Source organism: Nyctereutes procyonoides, unplaced genomic scaffold (assembly GCF_905146905.1).
Source record: "Nyctereutes procyonoides isolate TBG_1078 unplaced genomic scaffold, NYPRO_anot_genome, whole genome shotgun sequence".
NCBI classification, from domain to species: Eukaryota; Metazoa; Chordata; class Mammalia; order Carnivora; family Canidae; genus Nyctereutes; species Nyctereutes procyonoides.
Window position 1 is genome coordinate 9,163,338 of NW_026575121.1, and position 16,435 is coordinate 9,179,772.

General features: G+C 36.3%; 1 protein-coding gene across 9 annotated transcripts in view; it reads right to left on the reverse strand.

Annotated features, from left to right (window-relative positions):
- NAA16 (N-alpha-acetyltransferase 16, NatA auxiliary subunit) overlaps positions 1-16,435 on the reverse strand; it is a 65,579-nt gene that overhangs the window by 24,472 nt on the left and 24,672 nt on the right. For 6 of the 9 annotated variants that reach the window (XR_008665750.1, XR_008665749.1, XR_008665748.1 and 3 more), the window contains one exon: positions 13,579-13,685. The exons of 1 other annotated variant lie outside the window; for it this stretch is intronic. Coding sequence is in view for 3 of the 8 variants with exons in the window: in XM_055335706.1 (XP_055191681.1) it covers positions 13,579-13,685 (107 nt within the window). In the remaining 5 variants the exon portion in view is untranslated. Of the gene's footprint in view, positions 1-1,970; positions 2,106-5,257; positions 5,413-13,578; positions 13,686-16,435 lie in introns of those variants that run through there. 2 more of the 9 variants (XR_008665752.1, XR_008665751.1) reach the window with 2 other exon arrangements.

The following is a 16,435-nucleotide window of genomic DNA, read 5'->3' on the forward strand; positions in this document are numbered from 1 at the left end:
TCTTGGAGATAACAACAAAGGCATATGTTACAAAAGAAAAAAAAAGACAAACTGGACTTCTTGAAAATTTAAAACTTTGTGCATCAAAAGACACTATGCAGAGTAAAAAAGAGACCAAAGAAACCCACACAATGAGAGAAAATATGTGCAAATCCGATAAGGGACTAATCTCCAGAATATATAGAAAACTCCTAAAACTCAACAACAAAAATACAACACACTTCAAAAATGGACAAAGTACCTGAACAGATATTTCTCCAAAGAAGATATAAGAATGGCCAATCAGCATATGAAAAGATACATGCCACCACTAATCATCATGGAAATGCAAACCAAAACCAAAAGGACATACCATCTCATAAGCCAGGAAAATGGCTATCAAAAAAACCCCTAGAAAACAACTATTGGGGACACAAAATGGTACAGCACTCTGGAAAACGGTATGGTTAGTTCCTTAAAAAACTATAAACAGAATCACCCTATGATCCAGCAATCCCACTTCTGGGTATATACCCAAAAGAAGTAGAAGCAGGATTTTGAGGAAATATTTGTACATTCACGTTCACAGCAACATTAGTCGCAATCGCCGAAATGTGAAAGCAACCTAAATGTCCATCGACGGATGAACAATATGTGCTATATACATACGATGAAGTATTATTCAGCCTTAAAAAGCAAGGCAATTCTACAATATACTACAACATGGATGAACCTGGAACACATTATGCTATGTGAAATACGCCAGTCACACAAAGACAAATGTTATTATTCCACTTATGTGTCAGTTCTTTTTTTTTTTTTTTTAAAGATTTATTTATTTATTTATTCAGAGAGAGCGAAAGAGAGGCAGAGACACAGGCAGAGAGAGAAGCAGGCTCCATGCAGGGAGCCCGACGTGGGACTCAATCTCGGGTCTCCAGGATCACACCCCAGGCTGCAGGCAGCACTAAACCGCTGCGCCACTGGGGCTGCCCTTATGTGTCAGTTCTGGAAGACGAAGAGTTCTGAGGATAGTTGTACAATAATGTGAATGTATTCAATACCAATCAACTATACAGGTAAAAATGATAAAGATAGCAAACTTTATGTTAAGTGTATTTTACCACAATAAACCAACCAATCAACCAACCTGTGGTTCTTTAAGTATGGTCCTCAGACTATCGACATCATTAATGTTAGCATTAGCATCACCTGGTAATTTATCAGAGATGCAAACTTTGGTACCAAACCCTATATTTATGGAATTAGAAACTCTGGGCCCAGCGATCTGTTTTTAAGCAAGCATTCCAACTAACTGACACACACTAGAGATTGCAAACTGATAAATGTTATCCAAAAAACCCAACAACAATTATTATAACACAAAATTAAAGGTAACAGACAGTTTTAACCCACCATGACCAATACCACCCCATCAATCTCACTTAGAATATCTATAATTCTGAAACTTTCCAGGCATAGGATTCAGTATTCACGTTATTTAAGTTGTTTAATTTATGGAGGAAATTATTTTTTCATGAACTTATAATGCCATCTAGTGGTAGTTGCAAAAACTGCAGATAGAGCCGGTTTTAGGTAGAAGTTTATCTTTTAATTTCTAGGGTGAAACATATTTAAATAATTTTAAAAGTACAACAAAATATACACTGAAATTACATATAATTCTTAATAAAGGAGTATAAAAACTACTGAATGAAACAGATCTCCAGCTTCAGGACCTTACAATGAAGTCTGATGAAGAAAAAATAAAATAAAAATAATGGAAGTCCACATGAAATCTCCTAAATAAAAAGTATGGAGAGCACCGGCAACCAGGATTGCTGGTTCATTAGGCATACTTCTTTAATCTACAAAATTTGTATCACAATCACTAACTTAGTAATTAAGTGAACAATTTTCCAAGTTTGTCTATGAAAGTTCATCTAAGGAATTTTTATTCAGATATAAAGACCCATTTCAAGTTTACTTACCCTTTATATCTCAATGAGGAAGTAAGCTCAACTCCTTTCTTTTAAAACTCATTATGTAATGGCTATTTTTCTTGAAAATAGTATTTTGCCACTGCCATTTAAGATCAAGAAATCCAATCCAGTTGAATTAGGCATCTAAGATCACAATAAAAACTTAGAGCCTCAAAATGGACATCTTAAATTATAAAGCCAAAATTTTTACTGAACTGAAAAAATTTCAAAGTTCAACCACCTTCTCTTGACTTAAATATATGATCAAGATTGAAGCAGTTTAATTTTTGCTTAATAAAATCTAACCTGAGCAAATATTGTAACTCCTATAATTTCCTAAAGTATGCCCCTTGACTTAACTTTTCTTATGTGTGAGTTAAAATAATTATTAACTTTTTTTTTAAGATTTAATTTATTTATTCATGAGAGACACAGAGATAGAGAGAGAGGCAGAGACACAGGCAGAAGGAGAAGCAGACTCCCTGCAGGGAGCCCAATGTGGGACTTGATCCTGGGACTCCAGGATCACCACCTGGGCTGAAGGCAGCGCTAAACCGCCGAGCCACTCGGGCTGCCCAAATTATCAACTTTAAAGACAAAGTTCTGCAACACCATATCCAATACACAATTTTGTACAATACAGATTTTTTTTTTAAGATTTTATTTACTTATTCATGAGAGACACAGAGAGAGGGAGAGACACAGGCAGAGGGAGAAGCAGGCTCCATGCAGGGAGCCCGATGTGGGACTCGATCCCGGGTCCCCAGGATCACACCCCGGGCCGAAGGTGGCGCCAAACCGCTGAGCCACCCGGGATGCCCCCAGATTTTTTATATACAGACACAAATCACATGTCTAAAATAGTTACCATAACACAAAAGCTACTGAAGCTTTTTTGGTATTTACCCAAATTAAAAAACTAATAAGCAGGGATCCCTGGGTGGCGCAGCGGTTTAGTGCCTGCCTTTGGCCCAGGGCGCGATCCTGGATACCCAGGATCGAATCCCACGTCGGGCTCCCGGTGCATGGAGCCTGCTTCTCCCTCTGCCTGTGTCTCTGCCTCTCTCTCTCTCTGTGTGTGTCTATCATAAATAAATTTTAAAAATTTAAAAAAAAAAACTAATAAGCACAACAGTTACCAACAAGGATCAAAACTGCTAGATTAATTTCCAGTAAGTATATGATTGGCAGTGACAACTGTGGTTCTGAAGGAGCTAGTCATAGAGGTAAGTTGTCCAAGAACTACAACGTTGAAACAAAAATCATTTCATTTCCTGCAGGGATGAGGTATGAGGGATGGGGTGGTAAGAGAAGGACCAGTTCTTGAACATCTCTGAATCAACAAGCACTTTACAAATTTTCATTTAATTAAAACACGCATCAACCTTTAAGTATGGTCTTTTACCAACTTGAAGATCCAAAAACAGATGATTGCTTGGGCAAACAGTGATGGAATCAGGGCTTCCAAACCAGGCCTAATTCCAAAACAATGCTCTCTTCCCTAAACCAGTATTTCCCAAAGTATAGTACATATGGTAGGATACAAGATGATTACAATTAATTCAACTGAAGTTTAAGTTTTATTTTTACTTTGTTTTATAAAAAATATATGAGCACAAACCCATGGTTTTATTATAAACAAAAAACTAATTAAACTTAGTGAAAAATATGAAGTAAATAACATTAAGAGTGTTACCTGGATTTGGCAAAAATCATGAGGGAGATTAATAAATGTATGTCAGCAGACATTATACTATACTGTGATGTCTTCCTAGGTAGGAAAAGCATTTGATTTTCCTCTCCTTAAATTTAAAACTCTTTGTAAACAAATAAACCAAAAACTCATTTATGAACATAATTATAATTAACAGTTGATCAGAATGTCTCAAAAATACTGGCTGGGAGTTCTTGGATACTGTTACCACTGCAAATAATGCCTTTTGGAATTCTTAAAGCTAGGATTGTTGACTCTCTTTTTTTTTTTTTCCTTTTAGTGAGAAATCTATAATTCTCTCAAAGATTTTTTTTTTTTAGATTTTATTTATTCATTTAAGAGAGAGGGAGAGAGAAAGAGCAAGAGTTGGGGGATGGGGCAGAGGGAGAGGGAGAAGCAGGCATCCCAGGACCCTGGGATCATGACTTGAGCCAAAGGCAAACACTTAACTGACTGAACCACCCAGGCACCCCAAAGATATATATATTCTTAATGTAGTTTTTTTTATTACTTAGAGCACCTAAGAAAAAAATTCCTTTATACTGCCATGAAATACAAATCAAACTTGCTTTCCTTAGTAATTATGCCTTGTGTCACCTTCTAAAAACCTTCCAGTTTTCTGAAAGTAAATATGAAATAAAGTATTTTAATTTAGAATTTTACTGGACCATGACTGTGATGCTATTATAAACTGATGATAGAATCCTATTATTTTTAGGGATCCCTGGGTGGCGCAGCGGTTTGGCACCTGCCTTTGGCCCAGGGTGTGATCCTGGAGACCCGGGATCGAATCCCACGTCGGGCTCCCGGTGCATGGAGCCTGCTTCTCCCTCTGCCTATGTCTCTGCCTCTCTCTCTCTCTCTCTGTGTGTGACTATCATAAATAAATAAAAATTAAAAAAAAAAGAATCCTATTATTTTTATAATGTTATTCAGCTTCATTTTTTTCTGATTTACCTTTACAGCTGAAGTTAGATAGAAGATAGGTGTTAACTCAATTTTACACCTGGGCTGAGTTATTTAAGAATAAATAAAGAAAGAAAACAAAGAATAAAAAAAGAACTAAAGATACCTTACAGAAAATGCACTCCAGTATTAAAATCCAGTATACCCACTACCCCTACCAATAAATTACAGAGATTTCTCAGCCACGACAACCAAATGATTCAATACTTCCCAATGAAATCTTCCAGTGAAGTTCAGGATGATTCTCTTTCTTCACTGAACAACAGGCCAAGTTTTCTCTCTGTGCCCACTGTCTCCAGTTTCTAAAGGACACACATAGCCCCAGATGTTCTTTAAGCGGGTAAGGATCTTCGAATATTTTCATAGTATGGGAAGATTTGACTTGAGAAAGAAAGGTCTTCTGAGAAACAGCCTACCCTCCCTTCCTGTGCATGGATTCCCATATACTATTTTTTTCCCATATACTTTTTGTTGAGATATTTGATGCTTCAGCCAGAGTCTCATCAAGTACTCAATTTCCATGTTGTTTTTTAAGATACTCATATTCAGTGTATCTGTGCACTGATGTCCAGCTTCAGTGGAATCAAATGGACCTATTAACAACTTATGCACAAACCTTAATGATGATTCATTGTCTTTACTCAAGAGTCTGACAATCACAGTGAATGGCCAGGAAGAAACTGAGAAAGTACTTTCTTTCCATTCTAGGTGAAAAAGGAAGTCCAAAATTTATTTGTACCTCTTCTTAGTCTTTTTGGTTCCTTTATGACACTAAAAACAAATGACACAGACTGTATAGCCTTGACAGTTGAACTAAAATTAAATAATAATTGATTGTATTAATTATTTTTCTGTGCAAATACATATCTTTACTGTTAGAGAAAACCTATTTTTCTCAGTGGTTAAATCAGCAAAGTAAAAGACAAAAGCACAGGGGCACCTGGGTGGCTCAGGTTAAGCACCTGCCTTTGGCTCAGGTCATGATACCAGGCTCCTGGGAAGGAGCCCCGTATCAGGCTCCCTGTTGAGTGGGGAGCCTGCTTCTTCCTCTCCCCCTGCCTGCTGTTCCCCCTGCTTATGTTCTCTCTCCCTCTCTGTCAAATAAATAAATAAAATCTTTATAAATAAATAAATACATATATAAATAAATTAAAAAAGACTAAAGTATAGAACACTAAGAATATGTTAGGAAAGAGACACTGGACAAAAGGAAGCAAAATAAATTTCAAACAAACAGAAGAACATAAAAAAGATAAGAGGGAAAATGAATGAAGTAGAAAGGGAGGGGCAGTCAACAAGCCCAACTTGGCCCTCTGAAAAGACCAACAGATTGGCAAACCTTTAGCAGACTAATTAAGGGAAAAAAAGACTCAAATTATTAAAATTGAAAATGAAAGAGGAGACATTACTGCTGACCTTACAGAAATGAAATGATGATATAAGAACATGATGAGCAACTGTATGCTAAAATAGGATAACTGAGAGGAAATGGACAAATTTCTAGAAACACAAATTTCAGAAATCAAGTCAAGAAGAAACAGCAAATATGAATAAACCAATAACAAGAGTTCTAATAGGTAATCAAGAACTACCCACAGGGCAGCCCAGGTGGCTCAGTGGTTTAGTGCCACCTTCAGCCCAGGGCCTGATCCTGGGGACCCGGGATCGAGTCCCACGTCCCATGTCGGGCTCCCTCAAGGAGCCTGCTTCTCCCTCTGCCTCTCTCTCTCTGTGTCTCTTAATAAATACATAAATACATACATACATACATACATACTACCCACAAAGAAAAGTCCAGGCCCAGATGGCTTCACTGGTAAATTCTGCCAAATATTTAATAACACCACCAGTTTCTCACTCTTCAAAAAGAAGAAGGAGAAGAGGAGGAAACACTTCCCAACTCATTATAAGGCCATTATTACCCTTATACCAAAACCAGACAAAAACCTCACAAGAAAACTACAGACTACTACCTCTATGGAATAGACAAAAAAAAAAAAAAAAAATGCTCAATAAACCACTAGCAAATTGAACTTTGGCTCAAAAGAATTATACACCATGACCAAGTGGGTTTATACCAGCAATATAGATGTTGCTTGAACATCTGAAAATCAACCCGAGCATCATAGCAAGAGAATAAAACATACACACAATCATTTCAATAGATACAGAAAAAATATTTGACAAAATCCAACACACTTTCATGATAAAAATGCTCACTGAATTAGGAACAAAAGGGAACTTCTTCAACATTATAAAGGGCATATACAAAGAATTCATGGTTCACATAATATTTTATGGAGAAAGACTAGATGTTTTCTCCTAAGATCAGGAACAAGACATACATGTCCGCTCTAATCACTTCTATTCAACAGTGTACTGGAGGTTCCAGCCAGGGCAATTAGTCAAGAAAATGAAATTACAAGGATACAAAATAGAAAAGAAGAAATAAAAGTTTCTATTTGCAGATGACATGATCTTGCACACAGAAAATCCTAAGGAAAAAAAAAGGGTAGCAGCGATGCCTGGCTTGCTCAGTTGATCATCTGACTCCTGGTTTTGGCTCAGGTCAGATCTCCTGGGTTGGCGGATCAGGCCCCATGTGGGGGTCCGTGCTCAACATGGAGTATACTTGAGGATTCTGTTCCTCTGCCCTTTCCCCACTTGCACACGGGTCTGCTCTCTAAAATAAATCTTTTTAAAAACCCCTAAGAAATCCATTTTTCCAACTATGAACAATAAATAATAAGCAAGTTCAGCAAGGCTGCAGAATACCAGATCAATATATAAAAAACTGTTTTATATACTACCAGTAACAATCTGAAAATAAAATTGAGAAAATAATTCCACTAGAATAGCATGAAAAATAATAAAATACTTAGGAGTACATTTTATAAGAGATGTGGAAGACCTGTCTACTGAAATCTACAAAATATTGTTGAAAGAAATCAAAGAAGATAATGAATAAATAGACATCTAAAGTTCATACACTGAAAATCTTAATATTGTTAAAATAAAGTGATCTACAGATTCAAAGCAATTACTACAAAATTCCAGCTAGTTTCTTGTAGAAACTGAAAAGCGGACTCCAAAATTGAAATCGAAATAAAAGGAATCCTGAAGCGTTGAAAGAATCGTAAAAAAGGGGATCCCTGGGTGGCTCAGCAGTTTGGCGCCTGCCTTTGGCCCAGGGTGTGATCCTGGAGTCCCGGGATCAAGTCCCGCATCAGGCTCCTGGCATGGAGCCTGCTTCTCCCTCTGCCTGTGTCTCTGCCTCTCTCTCTCTCTATCATGAATAAACAAATAAAATCTTTAAAAAAAAAAAAGAATCTTAAAAAAGAACAAACTAGAAAGATTCATACTTCTCTTCCTTATTTCAACTTATCTCAAAGCTGTAGTAATCATGATAGCGAGGTACTGACATAAGGACACACAGATTAGTGGAATAAAACTGAGAGTCCAGAGAGGAGAGCCCTCATTATGGTCCATTTATTTTCAACAAAACTGCCAAGACTTTTCAATGGAGAAAGAAGAGTCTTTTCAACGAATGGTGCTGGGAAACTGGATAATAGTTACATGCAAAAGCAGGACTCCTGATTCACACCATAAATAAAAATGAATGGAAAATGGACCAAAGACCTCAATGAAAAACTAAAAATATAAAGCTCCTAAGTAAATATGTATAAATATTCATTACCCTAGATTTGAAATGGCTTCTTAGATATGACACAAAAGCTTGAGCAACCAAAGGAAAAAAAGATAAACTGGACCTCATCAAAATTAAAAATTTTGTCATCAAAGGATACTTTCAAGAAAATGAAAAGACAACCCACAAAATGGAAGAAAAATTTCCAAATCATTTATCTGATAAGGGACATATATCTAAAATATATAAGAACTCTTACAAAAAAAAAAAAGAACTCTTACAACTTAATACTAAAAAGACAGGGCACTTGGGTGGGTCAATCAGTTAACCATCTGCCTTCGGCTCAGGTCATGATTCTAAGATTGAGTTCCATATTGGGGGGCAAGAGGAATCTGCTTCTCCCTCTTCCTCTGTGTGCTTGTTCTCTCTAATAAATTAATGAAATCTTGGGGGAAAAAAAAGAGAGAGAGACAACCCGAAGGGTCTGAATCGACATTTCTCCAAAGAAAATTTACAGATGGCCAATAAGCACATGAAAAGCTGTTCAACATCATCGGTCATCAGGGAAATGAAATCAAGACCATGAAAGACAACTTTACACTCAGTAGGATGACTATAATCAAATGCCAAATAATAACAAGTGGATTATTGGTAAGGATATGTAGAAATCAGAATCTTCATATACTGCTTGCTGGAATGTAAAATGGTACGGTCGCTATGGAAAACAATCCAGTGGTCTTTTTAAAGTGTACACACAGAGTTACTATTTGAACTAGCAATTCCATTCCTGGGTATATATGCCCAAGAGAAATGAAAATGTATACGAAAAGGGGATCCCTGGGTGGCGCAGCGGTTTGGCGCCTGCCTTTGGCCCAGAGCGCGATCCTGGAGACCGGGGATCGAATCCCACGTCAGGCTCCCGGTGCATGGAGCCTGCTTCTCCCTCTGCCTGTGTCTCTGCCTCTCTGTCTCTCTCTCTCTGTGTGACTATCATAAATAAATATCTTAAAAAAAAAAGGTATACGAAAGGGCACTTGGGTGGCTCAAACATCTGACTTCGGTTTAGGTCATGATCTCAGGGTCCTGGGATGGAGCCCCACCCATGTCAGGTTCCCCATTTGGCAGGGAGTCTGCCTCTCTGTCTCCACTGGCCTATTCCCCTGCTCATGCATGCTCTGTCACTCTCAAATAAATAAACGAACAAACAAATGAATAAAATCTAGAGAGAAAGAAAGAAAGAAAGAAAGAAAGAAAGAAAGAAAGAAAGAAAGAAAGGAAATGTACACCTTAAAACTTGGACACATTCACAGCAGCATTAGTCATAATAAGGCAGAAACAACCAGAGAGGCCATCAACTGCTAAAATGTGGTATAGTCCTACAATGCAATATTATTTGATAATAGAAGAGAATGAAGTAATCATTCACTCTACCACATGGATGAAAGTATCAGGCTAAGTAAAAAACACTGGAGAATGAGGTCACACGTTGTACTATTCCATTTGTATGAAATGCCTAAAACAGCCAAATCCACAGAAAAAAAAGTAGCATAGGGGTTGCCTAATGTTAGAGTTGATGGGATTTCTTTTCAGCATGATGAAAATTTTCTAAAATTACACTGTGGTGATGGTTGTAAAACTCTGAATATATTAAAAATCACTAAATTGTATACTTCAAGTAGGTAAATTTTATGGTATGTGACTTGTATCTCAGTAAAGCTGTTAACAACAAAAATATTGGGAGGAAACTACTGGTATCTAGTTGGTAGAGGCCAAGGATACAGCTAAATCACCTATAATGCTAGGGACAGGCCCCTATAACAAATTATTTAGCCCAACAGGTCATTAATGGAATTCTTCACTGTGGGGAGCTGTCCTGTGCATTGTAGAATGTTTAGCAGCATCCCTGGCCTCTACCGATACAGTATCAGTAGCATACTCCCACGATGGTGATAATCAAAAATGCCTCCAGATGTTTCAAAATGTCCCTTGGGGGACAAAATCCCCTCCCTCATTGCAACTTGAGAAATTCTGCCCTAGAGGAAGAACACCTTCCAAAGTGTTTCTAAAACAAAAGATGGACTTCCATAATAGAAACAAAAATCAACAAACCTAGTTACATTACATTTTTAACCTCTTTCTGTAAAAAACAAAAACAACCTCAAAACTACACCCATAGAAAAGCAAACACAAGAAGGGAAAATATTTAAGAGTATCTAACACTGGTGAGGGTACAGTGAACCTTTCACACACATACACTGCTAATGGTAATACAAATTGGTGTCTACAACCTCATAGAAACCAAAGTACTAGTGTTTACTCAGAACCACAAAATGTACATACTTTTTACCCATTAACTTATTCTGAGAATTGTGAGAAGGAAATAATCCTGAGTAAAGCGGTGTGTTCAAAGATATTTACGATTTTTTTTAACAGTGAAAGCTTGGAAATGGAGGTATGACTGATAAAAGAGCATGCAGTAAGTCATCAAAAAGGAAGATAATGAAGACTATACAGTAACATGTAAAATGCTTATGAACTTGCAAGAGGGGAAAAGGAATAACAAAACTTGATGGTCAAAATTATTACAGCTACATACAGACACCATAAATAAATTTACAGGGAAAAAAACCTTAACAGGAATTACACAAAAAATGTTCTCCAAGCTTCTAAATTGTATATTCACAACTTAAAATGCTGTAGATATTTTTAAAATACTTTAATTTTTTTAAAAGATTTTATTTATTTATTCATGAGAGACACACAGAGAGAGAGGGGCAGAGACACAGGCAGAGGGAGAAGCAGGCTCCATGCAGGGAGACTGATGTGGGACTCGATCCCCAGGACTCCAGGACCACGCCCTGGGCCAAAGGCAGGTGCTAAACCACTGAGCCACCTAGGAATCCCCTAAAATACCTTTTTACAACTGTACATATCCTAAGCTAACTTCAAAAGATTATTTTATTTTTACGCTACCTAACATGGACCATTCTTTAAGACCTGGAAGTTTAAGAAACCATAACTGCTTATCAGCCTATACTCCTCCTAAATACTTTCTCCAGAGTTAAAATGCAGTGTTTAGCTAAAAGCGAGACTTACTACTGGTTAGAAATCAATTTTAAAACATCCTTATGAGAAGTCGCAAATATGTGGCCAAAATTATTTAAAAAGCACTTTACATACTTGCACATTTTTTCTTACTATACTAAGTTCTGATAACCTGACTCAATTTTCTACAGTTTAATTCAGTTCTCAAAAGCATTTGGTAAACATTCCTATTCCATGCTTAAAAATAACACTAAAGAGATGTCAAAGGTTCCTATATAAATTAATACATTCTTAGTGTCTTCTTTAAAAATGCAACTTCCATGCTTTATAAAATACCAACAAATGCTTTACATCTTTATGATGGTAATTTTGGATCAATACTGGAGGATTTTTAAAAAAATCTCTGCTTCCCCTGCTTGTGTGGTCTCTCACGCGCTCTCATTCTCACTCTGTCAAATAAATAAACAAAATCTTTCCAAAAAGACAAAGTCAAGTCTGTACTCCTTGTGAAAACTAAGAGAGCCTGTGAAGGCTCAGTGACCTACTATATTCAGCAGTGGCTGCAAGATGTTATTAGAAAAGCAGGACAGGTATCCCTGGCTTTCCAAAGCTTACATTCCATCACTTCACTTTTACCAAAGACCTATGTTGGTATCTTTGCTTTCACAATAAAAGGCAAAAAGTGAAAACAGTGCTCAGCATTTTGCAGTGAGTCCTTATAGAGGCATCACACACTCTGAGCATCCAGCGGCACACCGCCAGGCTCAGTCCTCTAGGAAGGACACTCAGGATCAAGGCGCCATAGATGTGAACCATGTCTATGAGCCTCTGTGTTTTTTTCTTGATTTATGTATCTGTGAACAAGATGTGTCCTATGATATCAGAAAAGCCAAAGAGAGGAGGTATTTTTGGGGCCTGGCAATTTCAAAGTTTTTTCAAATATAAATTAGTGTTCAACAATTTTTCCATATAAATTAATGCTAATTGTTCTTCAAACTTTACACCATTTCAGCTTAAGAGAAATTTATCAGGAACACTCTCCTTTCAGAGGGCAGGAGAATCCTGTATTCAAACTCACACACATAAGTTCTTTATTATTTCTGACATCTCATTTCACTTTTCTTCTCTCAGCCTTGCCCAAAAGAGTAAAAGAGGAATTTTGGCAAATGTTATTTTAAATAACCTACAGACATCATTGGTAGGCACTGTTCCACGTTTTCACATGAATCAAACACTATCAAAAAAATGGACAGCAGTGCCATTAAAGGCAAATAAAGCATACTTCAGACATTAAAGAGCTACAAACTTTAAAAAATATAAATGACACCTTTTACTTATAGAGCACTAGATATTATCAGTTGTCTCATCTTGTTTATGAAAACTGCTTCCCCAGAAAAGAAAGTGTCAGTCGGTTATACTACTTATCACTGACCCTGCTTTCAATATTTTATTTTCACAATTACTGCTAGTTTACAAATTATGGGTCGAAATTAAACTCATAAATGATAGGTTTCACTACAAATATTTTAGCACTTCTAATAAAATTGTTTCTTTCTTTATCTACTAGTAACTTTCAGAAATTCTGATTACATAAAAGAACATAATAAGACTTTACACCTTGATAAAGAAAAAGCAATGCCTGGAAACAAGTATAACTTGTTTTCTATTTGTTTTTAATTTTCTAATTATCTAATTTAAGACCAAGTACTTATTTTCTAATTTTAAAGGGTGGAAAATATTATTCTCTTTATTCAAGAACTCATCAAAACTATCCTTATTTATTAAAATGTTGCCTACTAGTTAAAACTAATAATGCTCTGTAGACCAAATGGCATTTTATTGTTGTACTAAGTCAATTATCCATGCTCTAACATTAAAAGCATGCAAAACAAACTTTAAAAATCCACAAACTATAAAATAATAATAATCATGAAATACTTAAATATAGACTTCCAGTGTATCAGATTTAAAATTCTACAAGAAAAGTATACTCATTAAAAAACAACAACCTTTATAATCTTAGTGCTTTTATAAAGTCTCTATTCCGTAAATTTCACAGATTATTTCCTTTGATAGCATTTATCCTATCTACATACAATTTCAGTTCATCTACAATTAAACTACGGCGAATAACATTACTAGAATAGAGAAAATTATGAAATCATAGTATATTATTTACATGAAAATCTTTTTATGATAAGTTAATAAAAAGATTATAAGAAAACTGAATAAAGACCAAATTTTACCTTTTCTGTATTGTAATATAAAGATTTCAAAGTAGTAAACAAGGGTGGGCAGCCTTTACTGAAGTTAACCCTCAGGAACTTATCCATTAGTTCTCTAAATTTTTCACCTAGAAACAAAAGTTTACTTTGTTATACTTCAATTGATGCAAACAGTCTCAAAATGATTTTACAAATAAAAATTAAACTCCCTCAAAAACAATGATCCCCCATCCTGTTTTTAAACCTAAAAGTCTTTCAGCATTATTGCTTGACTATTACCACCAAAAAAGGATAATACTATATATCTTAGAAGTTAGCAACTATACTTTTCTCTAGATCTAAAGTATCTTCAAAGAATATTTCAAAAGATAAGTAAACAAAATGACTGCAGCTTTAAGTAGAGAGAAAAACTATCCATTCTGAATATAGTCCCCATAACAAGTCTCTTTCCTAATCTCATTGGCTAGCACAGACTCAGGACTCATCTGCAGACACTTCATAAAACACGCTGCAGATCTACAGGATCTATAAAAAGATCCTACTGTAACCAGCACTATATTCAATTAGCAGCCAAATATCTTTGTAAACACTAAAACAGAATTTCAAGATGTTTTCCAAATCAACTAGTGCTTTACATCAACATTCATTCCATTAATCATGTACCAGGCATTGTTCTAGGTATTAGGGATTTAGCTGCAATTAAAACAAACAAAAAAAATCCTGCCCTCGGGAAGTTAACATTCCAGTGGGTAAGATGGACAATAAATAAATAAACTTTTGTTAGACATCAGAATGAGCCCCAAAGCACTTTAACACCACAATTAAAATAAATAACTTATTTGTAACACCAAGTAAATAATTCTATTATTATTAAACCCTCACAAAAAAACTTGGCATCACCTTCTATAAGTGGAAAAAAATTGGAAAAAAATTTAATTTTAAATACAACAGGAAGCCTTTAACTCAGTTAAAGCTTTAACTTTTTTCACAGGAAGAGTTAATACATAAGGACATGGATTTGCTCATGAATTAAAAAAAAATTAAAAGATATGTATGTCAGGCAGCCCTGGTGGCTCGGCGTTTTAGCGCCACCGTCAGTCCAGGGCGTGATCCTGGAGACGCGGGTTCAAGTCCCACGTCAGGGTCCCTGCATGGAGCCTCCTCCTCCCTCTGCCTGTGTCTCTGTCTCTCTCTCTCTCTTTCATGAATAAAAAAATCTTTTTTAAAAATTAAAATATATGTCTGTCATAAATGGCTTAACCTAAAACTGTTGAAACTACCTCTTAAGGTTTCATTATGAATCACAACATTTCACCAAAAAAATACCAACAACCAAAAGTGTTTTTTTATTTGTTGTGACTGACTATACTGAGCAAAACATGCATACTCAATATAATTAGATGTCATAAAAATTTGAAAGATATTTAAATTTTATTGAGGGGAAAGTTTATCAAATACAAAAGCAGGTTCGACATTTGTTAAGTTACTATAAACACTGTTTTCAGATAATCTCTAATCTTTTATTATACACAAAGTATAAGTGTTTTGAAAATCAGATTACCAAGAAAACATAGTATTTCACTCTGGGTAAAATATACATCATTACTTCTTTAAAACTCAAAACATAGTTTCAGGGTCAAGTTTTTCCAGCAATTCCTCTAATATAAGGCAAAAGTTAATAATACTGTCATGGACAGTGAGATGCAGGTGCTTAGAGAAATGTGCATTATTCCATCTTCTACATGTGTGACCTTGGGCAAGTAACCTGTTCACTAAAATCCTCATTTTCCCCACTGTAGGTGAAGGCGACAATGCCAGCAGCCAGCAGCCTCAAGAGTACTCCTGCATGGCTCAAACCAGAGAAGTATATGGCAGTAAACATAGTGTCCGGCATACAGTAACCATTCAATAAATGTCACCTATTATTACAGGCCTTGATACCTGACAGCTATTGTATTTCTATAGTTAAGAATCTTTTCCAAGGGCACCTGGGTGGTGTAGTTGGTTAAGTGTCTGCCTTCGGCTCAGGTCACTGATCCCAGGGTGCTGGTATGGAGCCTGCTCAGTGGAGAGTCTGCTTCTCTCCCTGCCCCTCCCCCTGCTCGTGCCTGCTCTCTCCTTCTCAAATAAATAAAATCTTAAAAAAGAAGAATCTTTTCCATATTTGTTGATATCCTCTGAAAAAACAAGCATTTTATCTTCATGTCAGAGCCCATTCTCAACTCCTCTTCCTGGTTAACTTTCTTAGTCAATTCAGCCCATCCGGGCAGTTTGGAGTTAAAAGACAATCTACTCAACTCTCAATTATCCATAATACTGAAAGCCTCTTCTCCCATTAAATTATTATTTAGACTGAGAAAGAATGAGGAGGTTCTTTTTGTGCAAATACAAAGCATAGATACAGAATTAAGAGAAAAACCAAGTGCACATCAATCTATGCTATCACTTTAGTGCAGAAGAGGGAGAAAAACGGGAAGCTAGAGCAGCCCAGGTGGCTCAGCAGTTTAGCGCCACCTTCAGCCCAGGGCATGATCCCGGGGTCCCAGGATCGAGTCCCACCTTGGGCTCCCTGGATGGAGCCTACTTCTCCCTCTGTGTCTCTGCCTCTCTCTCTCTCTGTCTCTCATGAATAAATAAAATCTTAAAAAAAAAAAAAAGGAAAGCTATACACAAACTCTTACCCTCTACATTTTTGCTTGTATATGCACAACATATTTATGCTAGAATACACTACCTAATGGTAACAATGGCAGCCTCTAGGGAAGTAAACTTGGTTGTTAGGGGATAGACAGGAAAAAACTTCTTACTTAAAAGCCCTTTTATAATCTTTTATCTGGAACTACAATAACGCATTATCTGAACAAGAAGCCTACAGGCA